The sequence below is a fragment of the Equus caballus genome, chromosome 18, assembly GCF_041296265.1.
Source record: "Equus caballus isolate H_3958 breed thoroughbred chromosome 18, TB-T2T, whole genome shotgun sequence".
NCBI classification, from domain to species: Eukaryota; Metazoa; Chordata; class Mammalia; order Perissodactyla; family Equidae; genus Equus; species Equus caballus.
In genome coordinates, this window is record NC_091701.1 from 72939476 (window position 1) to 72958032 (window position 18557).

Genomic DNA, 18557 nt, shown 5'->3' on the forward strand with positions numbered 1-18557 from the left:
TACTCGTCTCATTCGTTCTCTCATCATTCTCATTTAATTTGGGAAACTGGGCACCCATGAGTATATATCATGTTAGCATAAAGAAGGTGGGAAGCATGGTCCCTAGGAAAAATATAAATGTATAGTTCCTTAAAACAGAATGTGAGCCATAAAGTGTCCACACAAATGCATGTGGGAAGCTAGAATTTATCTTGCTTCCAGTATTTACCTATGATGTATTCTGTTTATCATGTCGCATGCTTGCGCATCCAAATTTCTGAAACGCTACACATGCTGTAAAGAAACCATTTTTAAGCATTTCTTCCTGAGACGGTGTTGTGGAGAGTACGTGAACTGGTAAGCAATCTCTGCACTGCGTGTTCTTGTCCACCAAATTTATTGTTGAACATTCAGAACATCAGATTATGACAGATTAAAAAGAAAGCACCAAAAATTGCTACACATTAATACCTGAGCGGAGACTGAAGGCAAATATTCATCTATTAAACCCTACACCATAATGTTGAAACACAGATAAAAACATTCACAACACTCTACAGAGTACAATAAATAGCACTTTTTGTGAATTACAACCAGTTAAATGTAATAATGTTAATTATACCATACAAAAAATACACACAAAATTACACCTAAGTGTATTCAGTACACCATACATTGTACAAAGTACTGGACAAAATCATGCATGTTTAAATGGAAAGATCTGTAAGGTGACAGTCACTTTTCAGCATACACGATAGGCAAGTTCCTTTGCACTGTTAAGTATTATTACTATGCACTGCGTTTTCTCAATGAGAACAAAATGATCAATTTTCCAATAAATGATTACTGAGTCTACCTCAGCATAACAAATTGTTTGTTCTCTAGAAACTTTTAACTATAATATAAAAACTGATGCAGAAGACAGCCATGTATTTTATTACATACCCTTGCCCAAACTACTTCCATCTCAATTTGACCATACTTTAAGGAAAGACATGTTCTCTTTCAACATATTTTTAGAGAAACCTGTATTTTTGACTTTGGAGGGAGGTAGTGGAGATGAAATAGGAAGAAAGACAGGTGTTGAGTTTATGTCCAAAGTTGATATTGAAAAACATACAACAAATTCTGAGTATACAGAGATGTGGATGGCTTTTAGCAGAGACCATGAATGTCCTACGGATGAAATAATTTGTTTTAATAGAAATTATATCCATTATTTCAAATAAGCAGAGTAAAAATGCAAGTCTTTACATTAAAAAAAGCCCCCCAGAGTGGAGCCAGTTCTCTCTTGATACCTTAAAAATAATTAAGAAGGAAAAAGAAAAAAAGAAAAATGGAAAATAATATTTTAAAATATACTACATGAATCCGAGTTTAATTATGGAAAAATAATTATCGGGTAAACTAACTTTATTTGATATACAAATACAAGCCTTGATAATCTGAGGAAAAACAAGTATAGGTCTTAGGGAAGAATACGTGCTTTTGATAGATTATTCATTAAAAGACAAACAATTACATTCGAAGATTAATTTTTTCCATGTGCAAAAAGTTCAGAACAGAAGTGCCACCACCTGCTGTTAAAATAAATTTATTTTCAGAAATTTTAGCCAAACTTAATTTTCTATGTCTATAAGGTGTAAGACATTTTTAATTCGAATGAGAACCCTGGAAACTAAGGGAGGCCTCTAGAGCAATGGTTCTGCAAACACTAAGGGAAATACTGGTCAACTTTCATTTTAAACTTTTATTTCACCAACCTCAAAGTAAAGGTTTTGGGGCCAATTTGAGAAGACCACCCATAATAAAATATACAGTTATAAAATTGCAGGGCATTCCTTCATCATTTTAAGGCACAGTCTGTTTTATCCCAAACGACTATAAGTTCAAGGTCACAGTGATTATATGCATTCAATTTTGGTCTGGTTTCTCATGGGTACGCTGCTACATTTATAGTTAGTCCTATGTTTAAGAAACTGTAATACAATCACTTCAAAATAATATATTTAAGTCATTTTTATATTTTTTAAAATGTAAATACACAATACAATTTCCTAATTTATATACACTAAAAATTGGAGGTTTTTTCTCCTCCACAGTGGAGAAAGAGAAGGTTATTTCTACCAACTTTCTAACAAATACATATTTGATTACGTAGAAAGCACGGTTATGTTAAACACAGGTATCTCCTACTTCGCATAAAATTATTCAACACAAAGGACAAATTCATTCTAAGAAACAACGTTCAGTGAATTTTTAGGTCTTGTACATTTATATACCATCTTTGTCCTCATATCGTCCACTGTGCCCATCAGATAATTGGATAAACTGTCACTAAATCAAGGCCAAACATTTTACTATTCGGCTTTCTCTGCTGCCTCTTTCCTTCAAGGCTACTTATGCAAACTGCATCACACTTCTGGGCAGAGAAACAGTTCACTGACCTTAAATGGTGGGGAAAACTACACTATGAGGGACTGAAATTCCCTTTGAGAATTTCTATGGTGGAGAAATTAAAGAATTTCAACCAGAAACACACAACAGTTTCTATCATATTTCTACTTTTCTCTCATGAGTACAACACCACAGCAATGTTAACACTTTAGCATTAACATCTTGATTGTTTTATAATATTTTCCTTTAAGATATGCATTTTAAAATGTTCACTTAACTGCACTATGTTAGGTTCTGGTGGATAATTTCCTCCTATGAAACATGTGACTTATGCAGACTGAATGAAAACACACAGGAAAAAAAGAAACTCCACAGTAAACTTTCTATTACATAAATGAGACATGTACCAAAAATGATCTGAGCAACAAAATTTCAATTTTTACAGCACAGAATGAATCTGAAGCAGGATTACTTCAAATGATTACTTCAATTAATTACTGAAAGATCATTATTGGGTAATTACCTTTTACTTAATAAAATCAGAGAATATTATTCCAGAAATCAGGCAAAATAGAATATAAGCCTATATATAAGCCTGCACTATAAGCCTTATATATTTGTAAAGAAAAATTAGGGTAGTGACTATAAGTTTTAATGATTTACATATTTAATATAAGTCCTAGATGAAAAATACTGAAAAGAGTATTTTTGCTTTAATCCCAATATGCTAAGAAAAGTTCATTGGCACAAATATCTGGAGGTATTTTACAGTTTCATTTAGCTTTGGTGGCAAAGTGTGTTTTGCTAACCATATGAATACAGTTATCTTTTCCAATGTAGAGTTTTATGCTAAAAAAACTCAAATGTGTTTTTTTCCTAAAAAAGGGATGTAAAAAGTCCAGTATGAAACATAACAGGTGCAACATGAAATACAAAATGTGCCTATCTTTTAGGCTTTTGAATAGTTAATAGTTCTATGCTTTGTCTATAAATCTTTTACTGGTAACATTACTACTATATAAATACTAAAACCCAAAATAACATTAAAAAAAATAGCATATGAACTTTACAAAAATGGCTATTTTAGACGTCCTAAACTAAGACTAGGATTCAAATATGCAAACAAATTTACACTAATTAATCAAAATACATCGACAGTTTTTCATAAGTCTTCAAAGTTACAATGTACAGAATAATTCTGACTCATATATATCAAGTCCTATACAAAGTCATCAGAAATTAACTGGTTACTTGGTATTTCAAAACATAGTCATTTTTTGCAGCACAACATGCCAAACACTTTTAGAAAGTACTGTATTTGATTTAAAAATTTTCAGCTATAGACAATGTAATCAAGATGTAGCTTAGAATATCATCGAACTTTTGAAAATTATGTTATCAATTCAGGTGTACTTTTACATTTATACTATTAATGAAATAATAGTCCAGTCTCACTACTTCTAAATTTTATTTCATTCTTAAAACTAAGTTAATATACAAAATTCAGTCATTTGTACTCATAATATAATGTATCCCAAAAAAAAGTGAATTCTTGAGCATTTACAGTACACATATCCGGATTTGGAGTACTGACCTGACTTTTCCCTCCTATCATCCTTATTAAAAGCAAAGAACACAAGCAGCCTCACAGACTTTCTGTTTCCTCAGCCTGTTAAAACCTACTGTGAAAGAATGCATGAGTAATATGTATAAATAAAAGTCCTTCACAGAACTTGAAATGTTGTCCTTTGTTCAAAAAGACTGGGATAAAGTTTCAGCTCCCAATCATCTTACTATTTTGTAAAACTATCTTATACATTTACCTTATGTGGCAAGGAAGTTTTCTGCCAGGGTCTAATTTTATAACACAAAGATATTTTTATTGCTTCCTTTACCCTGGGGAGTGTCATGCTCTCCAAATTGACTTTCCCCAAAAAACTTCACAAGATATCTTGTTTCCTCTGATATATATGTGCAGCTATATAAATCTAAAACACTGAGAAAACAAAAAGTGATGATGAAAAATAACCAACAAATGCCTAGTCATAGAAGGTCCCAACACATTTTTTTGATTTTTCTCAACTGATTTTAATAACAAGTTACTAAAATTGCAAATTCAGCACTGTAAAGTTTTGCATTAAACCTCACAATAAAGCAAGACATTATACTAATTTAGACTTAATGCCTAAGATGAAAATACAGGCCAACTGAATTATCTGGGATTCAGGAAGCAACAGCCCTAGTTTATCTCATAATCTTTGTTTTTCCCTCATTCTCACCAGAGCTTTCAAGAACTAAACTGAAAATTGAGCTTTCTCTCCTTTTACTTCCCTTGATCACCTTCTGGAACAGGTGCTAATGAGCAATGAGGTGAAATGAACAAAGTAGGCTATAAACGGAAAGTCTGAAGAGTTAAGAAAAGCACAGGAACTAGATAATGAACAAATCACGTAATCTGCACCATATAAGCATGTGTGTGGTGGAAACGCGCACCACCTGCATGAGTGACAGGATCATCAACAACAAACATTTGCTAGGCCTACTATAGTTCTTTCTTTTTCCTTACTGTATACTCCTGTAGACATCACACTGTAGTTCAATCAAGAAAAGGTATCCATTACATACATCTGAATTCATCTAACCAAAATAATAAAAAAAATTAATCAATACATGATCAATATACATTGAGAGATCCAAAATCAATGTTAACCAGGCACAAATGGCTTTTCTAGGACTGCTATTTTGAATATTTTCACTCTGGTGACAACCAAGAAAAGAGTTAGCAGAACCTGTTTAATTTCCGGGACAAAAAGGATCTAGAAAAATGAGTATTAATGATTTCTATCATAGTATCAGTTCCAAATTATAAGAGTCGTGACTCCAGAGCAGGGGGCTTCAGAAACACTGAAAGCACTCACTGTTTTTCTGCCCAGTCTACGCTTGATCCAGTTATCAACAACAGGGCCCAGGAGTAACTTCTATAAGCACAAAACTTACTCAAAACTCAACAAATTCTAAATAAAAATGTTGTAACAGTAGAGCTCAGAAGTCTGCTGAACTAGATAATCCTAACTACCAATAAACAATTTCATTTTTAGTAACATTGCTAATAAACCTGTGCTGTTTTAGCAGCTAATAATATAGGTTGTAAGCATGACAGAAACAATGTGTAATTTAAAGGCAAAAGGACTTTTCCTTTTCTCAAGTGACAGAAACATTAGTTTGGCTCATCTTCAGACAGAGCCTACCTTCTCATCTCTGGTGGTTATCTGGGTTTAAAGTGCATCAGGACTTGATGAAGACCCCGTCAAAATGTAAGTATACATACATGCCTTTATATATCTATATGCATATGATGGCTAAAGATCCAACCTAATGTTGCTTCTAAAATGTTTAATTAGAATCTGTTTTACAGTCCTAAAATGAAATATTTTGTTGGAATAAATAAGACTTTAGGACTTGATGTTAACTACACTCATGAAAATATAGAACTAGTGTGTCTAGTCTGCTGCTTTTAAAAGCTAATGTATTATTCACAAATGAGAAATTTAAGCTTGTTACATTTTATTCATGAGCAATACTGACTAAATAATGAGACTTTAGATCACATAAACACAATGATTATGGCTGTCAATAGAAGATCCGAATTAATGAATTTTCTAAAGTTCTTTCTGTATACAGACCTAAATTCAAATTCAGAAAGAGCTGAATGACACATTTAACCTGTAATTTGAAATACAACTATAATATCACGGAAAAAACAAAAGATACCACATGTACAAAAGTTGTTTATGAGTATATGCATAGCTAAACACAGGCAGACGCGTCCTTATTTAAATATATATGTGGTATGCCATGGGATAAGTCTATATTCTAATAAATTCTCTTTCCTTTTAGATACTGAACACACGATCATTTTGTATTTTATCCCTTTTGCTACGTCCCTCAAACAAACAAGAGCCTGGTATGTCTGCCATATCTAGTATGAGGTTACTACTTCCCTTTAATGTCTCAGTAAGTGAAAGCATGAATACTGAACAACAGGCAGGAAGTTGGGAAAGATGACAAGGAAATCAAACAAACTTAAACCCTCAGAGATGACAGCAAGAACGGCTTCAACTGATGCCAAAACAGCAAGGACCTAAGGAACGAGTGAGAAGAGAAGTGGGGGAACCCTCTACAGACAGTAACAGCTGAGAGGTTGTAAAGGAATCCAGATGCAGTGGCAGACAGAAGGAACCTGGTATTCTAGGACATCCTGGGCACTAACAAGGATACAAGTTTACAGGAGCAAATGCAGAATTACTGGGACTCAAGGACTTTGATTTGGAGGTTTGGGTATTCACAGCATCCACATCTAAAGGAAGGACTTCATGAGCCAGGTATGCCTCAGCCTGAGTTTATGCTAGTTTAAGGCAAAGCTGCCTAGCTCCATTACCTACTTGCTACTCTTTTGTAGCTAAAGCTGAGCTGAAATCTCAAATGACATAGAAACATTACTCTTATCTGCCAAACAGTAATCACCACGGCAAATTAAGATTCCACTTAGTGGCTAAGCCTCCAATTTATGTTTATATTTGTTCTATTTATTGTATAATTTTATACATCAAAGGTGGTATTGCACTTGATCATGTTATTTTCCACAACAGACAAAAACTGTGCATACCTAGAGTTTTTCCTGACCACCAGAATTTAGTTATTTTAACAATCCATCATGACCTGAGGCACTTTTGTAAGCCACGGGGGTCAATGAATTAAGTAAAATGATATAGACTGAACAACTGAACTGCTCAATGACAGTAGGTAAATATTTACGAGAATTTTCTTTAAATTTAACAATAAATCTCTTTAATAGTCTCCTGATATTCGCCAAGGACAAAATAAGATTTATATTTGAAAAGTAATAAGAAAATTTCATTAAGTTTTGAATTTGAATTATGTTTCCGTCCATCAATCTTGTACTGTTACCAAGAAAACATGTCTGCTTAGAATTAAAGGTTATATTTTCATAGATGTAAGAAGAAAAAAGATCTGCTTTGTTCACTGAGGCTGCCAAAGACTCGTAGTGGCTATTTCATTTTTGAGAAACCAAACAGTTGTGAATTTCATCAATCTTTTAAGATGTATTTCAGAATAAGTATACTGTAGCAAATACAAAGTAACCCACTTTTCAGAACAATGTTTGATGAAATGAGCAGAATGCCTGAGGTGAAATTACAAGCAATGCTACATTTACTGAGCATTTAGGAGAAGATCCCTGGTATGGCCAATCGAGCAGACAAGCTGATATGCAGAGGTGTCCTCAGAGAGCGGCCACTGCATCCTTTTACTAAATTTTCCAAAATGACTTGTACACAGATGCCATACCACAAAACAAAACCATGCTTCAACTACTTTCCTCAAGCATTACAAAACTAATTTCCTATTTCCAATATTGTAAAAATAGACTTGTCTTCTCCAAAAGATCTTGCTGTCCACATTGATGGATCTGTGCGTTCCCTCTTATTACTGGCCCTAAAGGCATAAATCATCTTTATCATTCCTTAAATCCAATCTTACATAAAGTTGCATAACGCATGGAGTAAAAGAGGAATGAAGACAAAGCATGGAACCCTGTATAAATGGGCTGACCCAAAAGCAATCACACCAACAGCCAGAGGAAGTGGAAATTGTGACGTAGTCTTCAACAATTTACTGTAAAGAGACAGAAATATACATTACTACGTAATCTACATTGTGAGCAAAAATGGAATATGTCTTTTATGTCATTTTGAGAAAGTGTTATTAGATGAAATAATTTTTCATATAATGAATTTAATTGTCCATAATTTTGAAAAGGATCAATATAAGTCATGTTTTGCCTAGGAAGGAGAAAAAAATCTCTATTAAGTAAATAATCAGTTTTGCTTAGTCTTTCAAATTTTAACAACAGAAAAATACTAGTTGGACTTTTATTCAGCAATTCTAACTCTAGAAATTCATCTTAACAAAAAAAATCAATAATGTTTACTAAGACATAACTACACAGAAATACGCATTTTAACCCTGTTCATATAGCAAAAACACCTCAACCAAATAAAAAAGGAACCATTCTTGGGGCCGGCCCTGTGGCGCAGTGGTTAAGTACACACATTCTGCTTCGGTGGCCCGGGGTTTGCTGGTTCGGATCCCGGGTGCGGACATGGCACCGCTTGGCAAGCCATGCTATGGCAGGCGTCCCATATATAAAGTAGAGGAAGACAGGTATGGCTGTTAGCTCATGGCCAGTCTTCCTCAGCAAAAAGAGGAGGATTGGCAGTAGTTAACTCAGGGCTAATCTTCCTCAAAAAAAAAAAAAAGAAAAGAAAAAAGAAAAAGGAAGCATTCTTAACTCCTAATAGGACCCTAAAGATAAGACATCGAATAGTTTTGAAAGAAACATTTTTAAAAGAAAAAGACTACCAGGAAAGAATACTACCTTTTTACTCTGAAAATAGAGAAACTGAGGGGTTAAGAAACTCACCTAAGGACACAGAGCCTTAAATTTAAACCCAGGTCTGCCTGATTCTGGAATATCTGCAAATATCTGCCAGAATCAACCAACAAGGCTCCCAGAGTAAAGAACCGGTCAATAAAAAGTCAAGTTTTATTATGAAGAATTTTAAACATATACTAAGTAGACTAATGTAGAATGAATCTCATGTCCCCACCACCCAGCTTCAAACATTAACAAGTCATGGCCAATCTTACTCCACCTATATTCCTCTCTACTTCTACTCCTCCTGTACTTTTTGGAAGCAAATCTTAGACATCATATCTTTTTTTGTTGTTGTTGTTAAAGATTTTTTTTTTCCTTTTTTCTCCCCAAAGCCTCCCAGTACATAGTTGTATATTCTTCGTTGTGCGTCCTTCTAGTTGTGGCACGTGGGACGCCGCCTCAGCGTGGTTTGATGAGCAGCGCCATGTCCGCGCCCAGGATTCGAACCAATGAAACACTGGGCCGCCTGCAGCGGAGTGCGCAAAATTAACCACTCGGCCACGGGGCCAGCCCCAGACATCATATCTTTTAAGGGTTAATGTTTTAAAGAAAAAATCATTCTTATATCCTAACACGTAAAACCCATAATTAAGAAAATAAGTATAATATACTTGCATATAAACCATATTTACTATTATGGCTTTACCTTTAGGAATAGTCAAAGTAATTAGAAATTAGGAGCACGTTTCAGACACAAAAGAAAGGGTGATAAAGGAACAGATGTGAGAAAAAGAAAGATTAAACTACTATACCTTGATTTTATTGAAACAGTGTAAGTATTTCCAAGAATTGCCATAGTTGGAATAAGGATAAATGCCAAAGGTTTACATGGATCAGGATTAAGTTTAAAGTAATACCTACAACAAAAAGAAAAAGTAAAACATAACTCAACAAAGCACACGATCATTTTAAATTATCAGAATCAATCATATAAATTTGAAAACATTCCAGGAACAATATGGATATAAGAGATCCCCAAACAGCTCATGAAATCTTTGATAAATAATCTTTGCTCTACACCATCTTTACACCCAAGGTTTTTTTTTATTGAGTTCATAATAGTTTACATCAATGTGAGATTTCAGTTGTACATTATTTCTTGACTGCCACCACATGAGTGCTCCCCTTCACCCCCGTGCCCCCCCAGCCCCTTTCCCCTTGTAACTACTGAACTGTTTTCTTTGTCCAAGTACTTGTTTATATTCCACATATAATACACTCAAGCTTTTATATGGAGAATTATGTTCAGAAACTACTAAAGGAAATGAAAATATCCAATATGGATGCACTTCTTTTTTATAATAGGCATATGCCTGAAAAGTCATATATAAATAATGCTTTTATAAAACAAATTATTTTAAATATATTAAGGCTGCTGTATTTAAAAAAGATGAAAAAAATGAAGGTTTAAAGTAATTGTCCCCCATCTTTTTAAAACCCAAATTCTCATCTCTTGCATTTACAGACTGTGGGACATCTACAGCCTTTCAGAATCAGAAATTTGTGCTCAAGTAATTTTCTACCTAAACCTGTGAACAAAAATCTGGATCTTGACTAAAATGAGGGACAAAGGAAGGATATTAACATCTGGTAACCTGTGATTTAACTTGTCAAGCTTATTTTGGCTCTGCTGACTTAAAAATTTCCAGTATTTAGATAATCTGAAAGTTTTATGTCATTTCTGAAAATTACATTGAGTAGAGGTTCACCTATTACTGGATAAGGTCGCTTATTATTATTACTTTTTTAGTAATTTGACAATAATTAAATATTCTAGAAACAATCGTGGAGGGCATTTTAGGCTCTCATTTAACCTAGGACACCTAGCAGAGAGCAAAGCAAACAACAGTTTTCAGTAGTAAAATCGCGGATCATTTACTTTATTATGGGACAATTAGAAAAGTACAAACTTCCTTCGTTATTTCTAATATTTTTAAATGCAAGCATTTTCCTTCACCCCAAATTTAAGAAAACATAAAGTTGATCATGAACTGAAAAGTACATAAAGTACTAGGATTATGAATACCTTAAGCCAACAAAATAAAGCACATTTTCACATATTTCCAGACTCAAAGAAGGTTAAAGGTAAATGAACAAAATATAATTCCCTCTTTTTGGGGCAGATTTTGGGGAAGTTTATATTCTTATGGTAAGGGAGAAAATGTGAATGTATTGAAAATAAATTTCAGGTGATACATAGCGTCCTATTCTTGAGGAAGTTTTATTGATCATTAGGAATCTAGCAAGTATCTATGTAGAGATATGTATTGTTTGAACCACATAAATCACAATTACATAAATAAAACGCACCTAAGATTCTTTAACCAATAAATTAAAGACGGCATGCTGAGTAACACAACCCACGTGAGCAGGTTGATCACAGTACTGTGCATGCGGATGCTGTCCTCAGCGTCGCCGGCAGATAAACGACGATGGTGCGCTGCAGAGTCTTTATGCTGACTGCACTTCTTTTCACTTCTTCTAGAGTGTTTGGGATTCTGTAAAGCAAGACAGTAAAAACATCAAAACACTAAGTAAAATTCAACTTTATTTTATTGAAAATCATACTCAATTACTCAACAGCTAAATAAATACAGATTCCCATTACCAAATTTAAATAAAATACTGAAATTACCTGTTTAAAAGTACTTTAAGGCAGTTACAACACTTTTATTCCTTTGACTTGCTATTTCCCCTGCTAAGAATATATCTTCTAAGTAATTACTCGAAATAAAATTTAAAAGATAATTTGTAACAATAAAAACAACATAAGTACTGACAAAGATCAAGTTAAACTTAGAAAATCTAAGCCTATTTTAATATTCATTAGGTTCACTATTCTTAAACTTACTTAAATTCATAATACCTTTTAAACACTATAAAATCCTAACCTTTTTTTAAAAAAACACACTTTCATATTTTCCCATGTTCTTTCATATTAAAGTGATGTAGAGTTTTGAAAATATAACTTACCACAGTCTGGCTATTTTTATAAGAAGTTAGGCTGGCTTGCAGATGAACAATCTAGGAGAAAGAAATGATTATTTAATTTTCCTTTTATTTTGAAAGAAAAAACCATTTTTATTAAAATTGAGAAGCACTGTAATCTTGAATTTAAAAAATCTGAACTAAAAATCCATTTAAACATTTAGAAACATTCTTTTAGAAAAGCTAAATAATGACTACCCATGCTTGCTATTCTGAACTAAAAAAAAGAAATAAAATAATACCAACTTCCAGAGTATGCTGGGGCCATGATATACTGCTATATCTTCTACATTCTGTGAGCCTTGGTTTGGATGAAGCCTTGCTCTAGCAACTTAAAGTGCCTTGTGAGTCAAAAATCTGATTATACTCAGTAAAGTAAAAAGAGTTTAACATGTTTTATATATTCTAAATCTTTGAAAACCTGAACTCAATTACATGCAGTGGTGAAATGTTTACAAGAACCTGAAGAAATCTGTAAGCTTAATTTATTAATTTTCCTTAAGTATTGAGAAAGTTTTGCTTATTGGGTCAGTTGTTTGAAATATCCAATTAAGAAAACCAAAAATATCTCATTTATAAATCGAAGTAGCTCAGCATAGTTTTTTCTGAGGGACATAAACTTCCTTTGAAAACTACAAGTAATCCATAATGTGTATGTATTAGTGTTAAATGTAGATGAAAATAAACCTTTGTTTAAAAAAGGGAAAATAATAGCTATCCACTCTGGTATCAACTGCGTCTACATAAGATTAACGTGGAGAGTGTGCCGTTGTAAACCGAGACCTCTCTGCACAGCTGTCGGCCGTCCTGGAAGTGTCTTCCACTTCCTCAGTAAAATTATCAGCCCAATTACTTTTACCATTGTCTTCTGATTCTTCAGCAACGTTTGTAACATTCTACGTTATATCAGCATGACTGACAGCTTGATCCCACTGATAAAACTTTTTGTTTTATCTATTACCCATGTGCAAAGGGAGGTGTGAATAAAAACTGCTCTAGTAAAACGTTTTATAAAAAGTTAACATTACTTGCAAGAGCATGAAGCAATGTGAAACATATCTTCTCCCCTCCCTTTGTTTTTTTTTTTAACAAAGAAACCTAACTCAGATTAATAATTTGAGTTCTACAGTTAACTATTTATCTTTTAAATAACTAAGACGTTAAAAAAAAAACCTTTACATTTAAACCTGTTATGTAATGGAAGTTCACTGCAGAAGTAATTAAATTTTTTGTTAATAGCTTCTACAAGAAAGTTTACTCCCGCCTGCTATGAAGCCCAGCCATTTTGACTGTGCTGACTCGACATACCTTAAACACATAGTAAAGATAAGTAAGCAGTATGGCAAACGCTCCGCAAGTCGTCCAACTAACTATGATCAAAACAACTGTTAAAAAGGGCAAGTCTGCCGATATCATCTTGATATCTTTAGGAAGTTCAGAGGGCCTGGAATAATAAGAATAAAGCTTTTAAAAGTATATTAACAGTTATTCATACAGCCTCATATAAGAACCATACAATACTCTCAGCCTCTCCAGCATATTAATACGAAAGTATTATAAAGTAAACAGTAAGTTATTTTTTAATAAAGGCAATGGATGACACATATTTGCAAGTTCTGTAATACACTGCGATAGCCCCTCTTCCATTTAGATACACTATGGCTGATATTTGTACCAAGGAAGAAAAAATGTTGCTCAAGATAATCATTAACTATAGGCCCTGTGCCATACATTTCCACTCTTGAGAGGAGAGGGAACAGCTTCCTATTTCTTCCGGTCTCAGATCACTCAGGCATGTGACGGTGTTAGTGTCAGGCACACCTGAGAAGGGTGGAGGAAGCAGCACCACACCACAATCCTCTGTGACAGGAAATCACGTAAGAGGTCTGGTGAGGAGCAACGGCAACAGAAACCAGATCACTGGTTTACCAGCAACTTTAAACTGTGTCTTGGGGCCTATAATAAAACTCTAGGCTATGTTTCTGGAGCTCTTACATGTTTCCTCTAATCTGATCCTAAATATCGTGATTGGAGTCTCCTGCCCTCAGGTTTGACTGAAAGTCAGCACATAAAAGCACTGCCAGAGAAATACTTTGCCCTCGGAAAGATTTACAACAGTGAAACCTAAAAATACTTGTGTAGTTTGTCAAACTTTTTTGATTAACTCTTGAGCACTAAGGTCAAAATCAAATGTAGCACTTAACCTGCAATAAATAATTATTTTTGACAAAGACATAACTTTGAACACTAACCCATTTTTGCGAGTTATACATCTTTCCTTAGAAATTACAATTTAGTGAAAGCAAATTAATTTTAAAGTTCCCTATCAGAATATAATTTTTTCATATACTCATTCTTTACCTTTTCAAAGCTAGCCACAAGGAAGAAAGGAGTCTCACAGATGTGGACGAGAGGAGGCCACCCCAGTAGGCAGTACATGTTCCAAACAGAAAGAGAATCAAGGACACAAGAGGGAAGCACATACTCTGACTAGTTAAAACGATGGCATCCAATTCTGGTAACAACAATACATCCCATAATTCTTTAAACCATTTATACCTGTGGATAAAAGAAAACATACAGTAAAAGCAAAAAAAAAAAAAAAAAAAAATCAACAACTGACATTCAAGGGTTTAATATTTGCAGTGTTTGACACCACACACTAGAGTCCCCAAAGGTCCATGATACAGTACTTAATTTATAATTATACTGAAAAAACAAACTTCAGTTCCTCGTCAGGAACCAGTCATATATCTTCCAAGGGGCTCTACTGATCTTCCAAGAGCTGGGACCTGAATCTCAGTGGAGCTTTACTGCTCTCTACTGATCTTTGTAACAAAATATGATCTTTTTTTCTAAGTTAGAAAGCCAATGGCTAGTTGTAATGACAGAAGAAATCTAAGTAATGGTGCTTAATCAAAAAACAAAATGTGAATACATTAAGAACGGAATGTTAAGTAGGGTAGAGAGACCTAAAATACACTCTGCATGGGAAGTAAGAAAAAGTGATCTGAGGCACTGTTTCATTAGTATCCTATAATGGTTTGTGTTCATGAATCTGGGGTACTCAAAGACCTTGGACCATATACATCCTCCTACAAATGTTAAAGGCCTGGTATATTTTACAGTCCAAGTTTAGATTGATACATATAAGTTCAATAATTACTTTTGAAATGGTTATACTATTGAAGTAAATGTCGATATCCTTATTAGGCCTTTACCTAAGAGGAAAATCCCATTTACTAAAACAAGTCAATTGCCATATTTGTATGAAAATTTATATTCCATTATGGAGCCAAACATAATGTTTTACATATAAAACAAAATCAAAATCATTATCACAGATAATAAAACTTACCCCAACAGAAACTTAATCATAATTACAAAAGGATCAACTTTGTATGGTTTGGCTTCTTTATCCAACATAGCAGCGTATTCTAAGCAATGACCTGGCGATTAAAAAAAAAATCATACGTAGTAGAGCATTCAAAGTAATGAAGTATGAAACATATTATATTCTGCACTGTCTCTAAGAGCAACGTATTTCATGTCAGAGACAGCAAGCACCTTCAATACAATCACAGAGACTTTCTTCAAAAGATTAAAAATTACTAGAATTCAATAGTTCTTATATAAGAATACACATTCAATCAGTTATGAAACAAAAATGAATTCAGGAAGCCAAGGCCGGAGTTTCACCATCTGTATTTTCACAAAACTCCACAGTGAATTTTTTAACAACTTTACTGACATATAATTCTCATATCAAATAATTCATCCATTTAAAATGTATGCAATTCAGTGGTTTTTAGTATATTCAGAGTTGTGCATTAATCACCACAATCAGTCTTAGGACATTTTTATTACTCTCAAAAGAAACTCTGTTCCCCTTGGCTGTCACCTTCAACACCTCCCCATTCCTAGGCAACCACTAATCTACTTTCTATAACTACAGACTGGCCTCTTCTGAACAGTTCATAGAAATGGAATCAGATAATACGTGGCCCTTTGTAACTGGCTTCTTTTACTTAGCATGCTTCCAAGATTTCCCATGTTATAACACGTATCAGCACATTCTATTTATCCATGCAACAGCTGATGAACATTTTGGTTGTTTTCACTTTTTGGCTACTATGAATAGTGTTCCTATGAACATCTGTGTACAAGTTTAGTGCGGGTGTACATTTTCATTTCTCTGGGGCCTATAAGTGGAGTTGCTGAGTCACGTGGTAACTCTGCTTAACTGTCTGAGGAACTGCCAGATTGCTTTCCAAAGCAGCTGCACCATTTAACATCCCCACCAGCAGTGTACGAAGGTTTCAATTTGTCCACACCCTCATTAACACTTGCTACTATCTTTTTATTATAGCATTCTAGTAAGCATAATCCAGAGGTGATTTCTGATAAGCGTCCTTGGTTCAGAACTGCTTCTTTAATTGGCTTGAGACATAATCTCATACTTAAATCCTCTAGATTAACCAATGTCATATAACCCTGGGGTCTCTGTGGATTATCTAGATATGAATCCTGTATGTTTGAGAATCAATTATCAAGCCACTTGAACTAAGAAGAATGAGGTGTCTCTCTAAAAAATAATTTATATTCAAGCATGGTTGATGTCATATTGCCAGAATAATCTCTTAATTAAAAGGTTGGATCTGGGAAGATCACACTGAACGTTGCTCCCTTCGTCCTAGAATATAGGTTAAAATGAACACTAAAGGCAGATTTAAAATTGCAAAAAAATCATAGAAAGGGAAAGAGTAGCTGTGGAAGGATTTGGCAAGACGGAAATGGTGGCGGGGATTTCTGGACTGCTTTTATCTATTTTGGCCTGACTCTTTTCTTATCTTTTGCCTCCTTTGATTACTGTCCAAGTCAACAAGTGTGTGAGAGCCTTACACAGTTTAGGCTCCTGGGAAACTCTTCTACGTGCTATACTCTAGGGAGGGTTTTGTCCAGGGTACTACATATTCTACACTTGCCTCTCCAGACCCACTCTCCACTCTTTACTTTACTCCGAATTCTTGGAGGTTTTTGTGAATTGGCTTCCAGTTGGGTTCAGTGAATGAGAGGCACTGGCAGTTAGGAGGGTAGGAGGAAATAAAGTTGGCGTGTTTATTTCCCAGCCTTTTTCTCTGCTGAGCCGTAGGCTGACAGTGGTTGCAGCATTCCCGTATCCAAGGCTGCAGCTGCAGTAATGCTGCCCTCCCCACAGCTCCCTAGGTTTCCTCCCTCCCTTGCCCTGGTACCTAAGAGCATCAGATGGCTCTGTTGGTAACCTGGTGCTTTATCATTTCTTATTGGTTTCCCCTAACCCTACACACACCTTTGAAATAGTCCCTTCATTAAACTCTCTCAAATTATTCCATTCAGTCTGCCAGGACCTAACTGATACAGTTGGTACAGCCCAAAATTACATTACACTGGATGCCTAGTACGTGCTTAGCACTACGTTAGGCACCGGGAACAGAATGAACAAGATCTTCATCAATGAAACTTTACCTCTTAAGAGGCCTCAGAATAGAGGGAAGAAACTTCAAGCACAAGGGTATAAAATGGAGAAAACAGTAAGGAATTTCTTGAGAATCTCTTAAAACTTAGAGGCTCTCCAACCCCTCTAAACTTGAGAGAGAGAGTGTGAATTTTCAAGAAACTGATGTCTCTTTGTTAGCCACATGTGGGATAAAAAGTAGTGATGAAGCATTGAGGAAGGCAGAAGGGAGGGAATAGAAACACTCCTACCTGTTGAGAAAAGAGAGTATAACTGTCCTCCATAGGCAAGAAGGATACTAGATATGACATACGCTGGAAGAGCTCCACCATGAAATCGAACCACCTAGAAAACAGGCAAATGGATGGGAAACTTCTCAGCATTCGTGGTAATGAAATACATGCACTTTCACATGAAATAAAAAACATCATTCTTCACTTTATACCTTCCCTGAAATGGGCACAAAGATACCTCAAGTAATGGGTATCAAAACTCCAAGTGAAATAAATGCTAAGAACACATAGCTTATTAGAAACATGTTATCTGAGTGTCTCAGGCATTAAAGACAATGCATGATTGTGTAGCATATGCTACTAACTTTCTTACAAGGCACTTTCATGAGCATTTAATATGTCCCAGGCATGACACTAAACATCTCATATGCATTATCTCATGCTCTCCACCAAAAATCCTCTGAGATGGTTCTTATTCCTATTTTACAGAAGAAGAAATCCAGGCACAGGGAGCCCAAGTAACTTGCACAATTAAAAACATAACAGAGAAGCAACTCACTTACTTGTTATCTCTCTCTGTTCTCATCAGTAAAATGGGAGCAGTAATAGTACTTACCTTCCAGGTGGTCTTAACAACCACCTCTAGCAATACCTTAAATATGTTCATTTGCGCAAAAGCATTTAGAATGTTAACTTGAAGATGACAAGCCATCAAAAAATATTAGCTGCTATTATTAGGCTTTTATGTCCTTCCCTGTCTTTGGAAATCTTGTGGAATGGGATTTAACTCAGAGCCTAAATTCATAACCATTACGTTAGTGTCTCAAGTCATTGTCCTAGCTGATCCAATCTCTGTAAAAAACACACATATAACAAAAACAAAGCATTAAGCTCTTCTTTTAAGTTTCAAAAGGAAGTTTCTTTCTTTCTTTCTTTTTGGTGAGGAAGA

General features: G+C 34.7%; 1 protein-coding gene across 1 annotated transcript in view; it reads right to left on the bottom strand.

The window, feature by feature from the left end:
- Window positions 1-359: 359 nt before the first annotated feature.
- Window positions 360-18557, bottom strand: part of PGAP1 (post-GPI attachment to proteins inositol deacylase 1) — a 69330-nt gene continuing 51132 nt past the window's right edge. Inside the window, exons 20-27 of the mRNA XM_023622272.2 lie at window positions 17627-17720; window positions 15240-15330; window positions 14243-14440; window positions 13190-13325; window positions 11867-11917; window positions 11204-11391; window positions 9646-9750; window positions 360-8070 (exon numbers count right to left, since the gene is read on the bottom strand). Of these exons, the coding sequence (XP_023478040.1) occupies window positions 7932-8070; window positions 9646-9750; window positions 11204-11391; window positions 11867-11917; window positions 13190-13325; window positions 14243-14440; window positions 15240-15330; window positions 17627-17720 (1002 nt within the window). The 3' untranslated portion in view covers window positions 360-7931. The remainder of the gene's footprint in view (window positions 8071-9645; window positions 9751-11203; window positions 11392-11866; window positions 11918-13189; window positions 13326-14242; window positions 14441-15239; window positions 15331-17626; window positions 17721-18557) is intronic.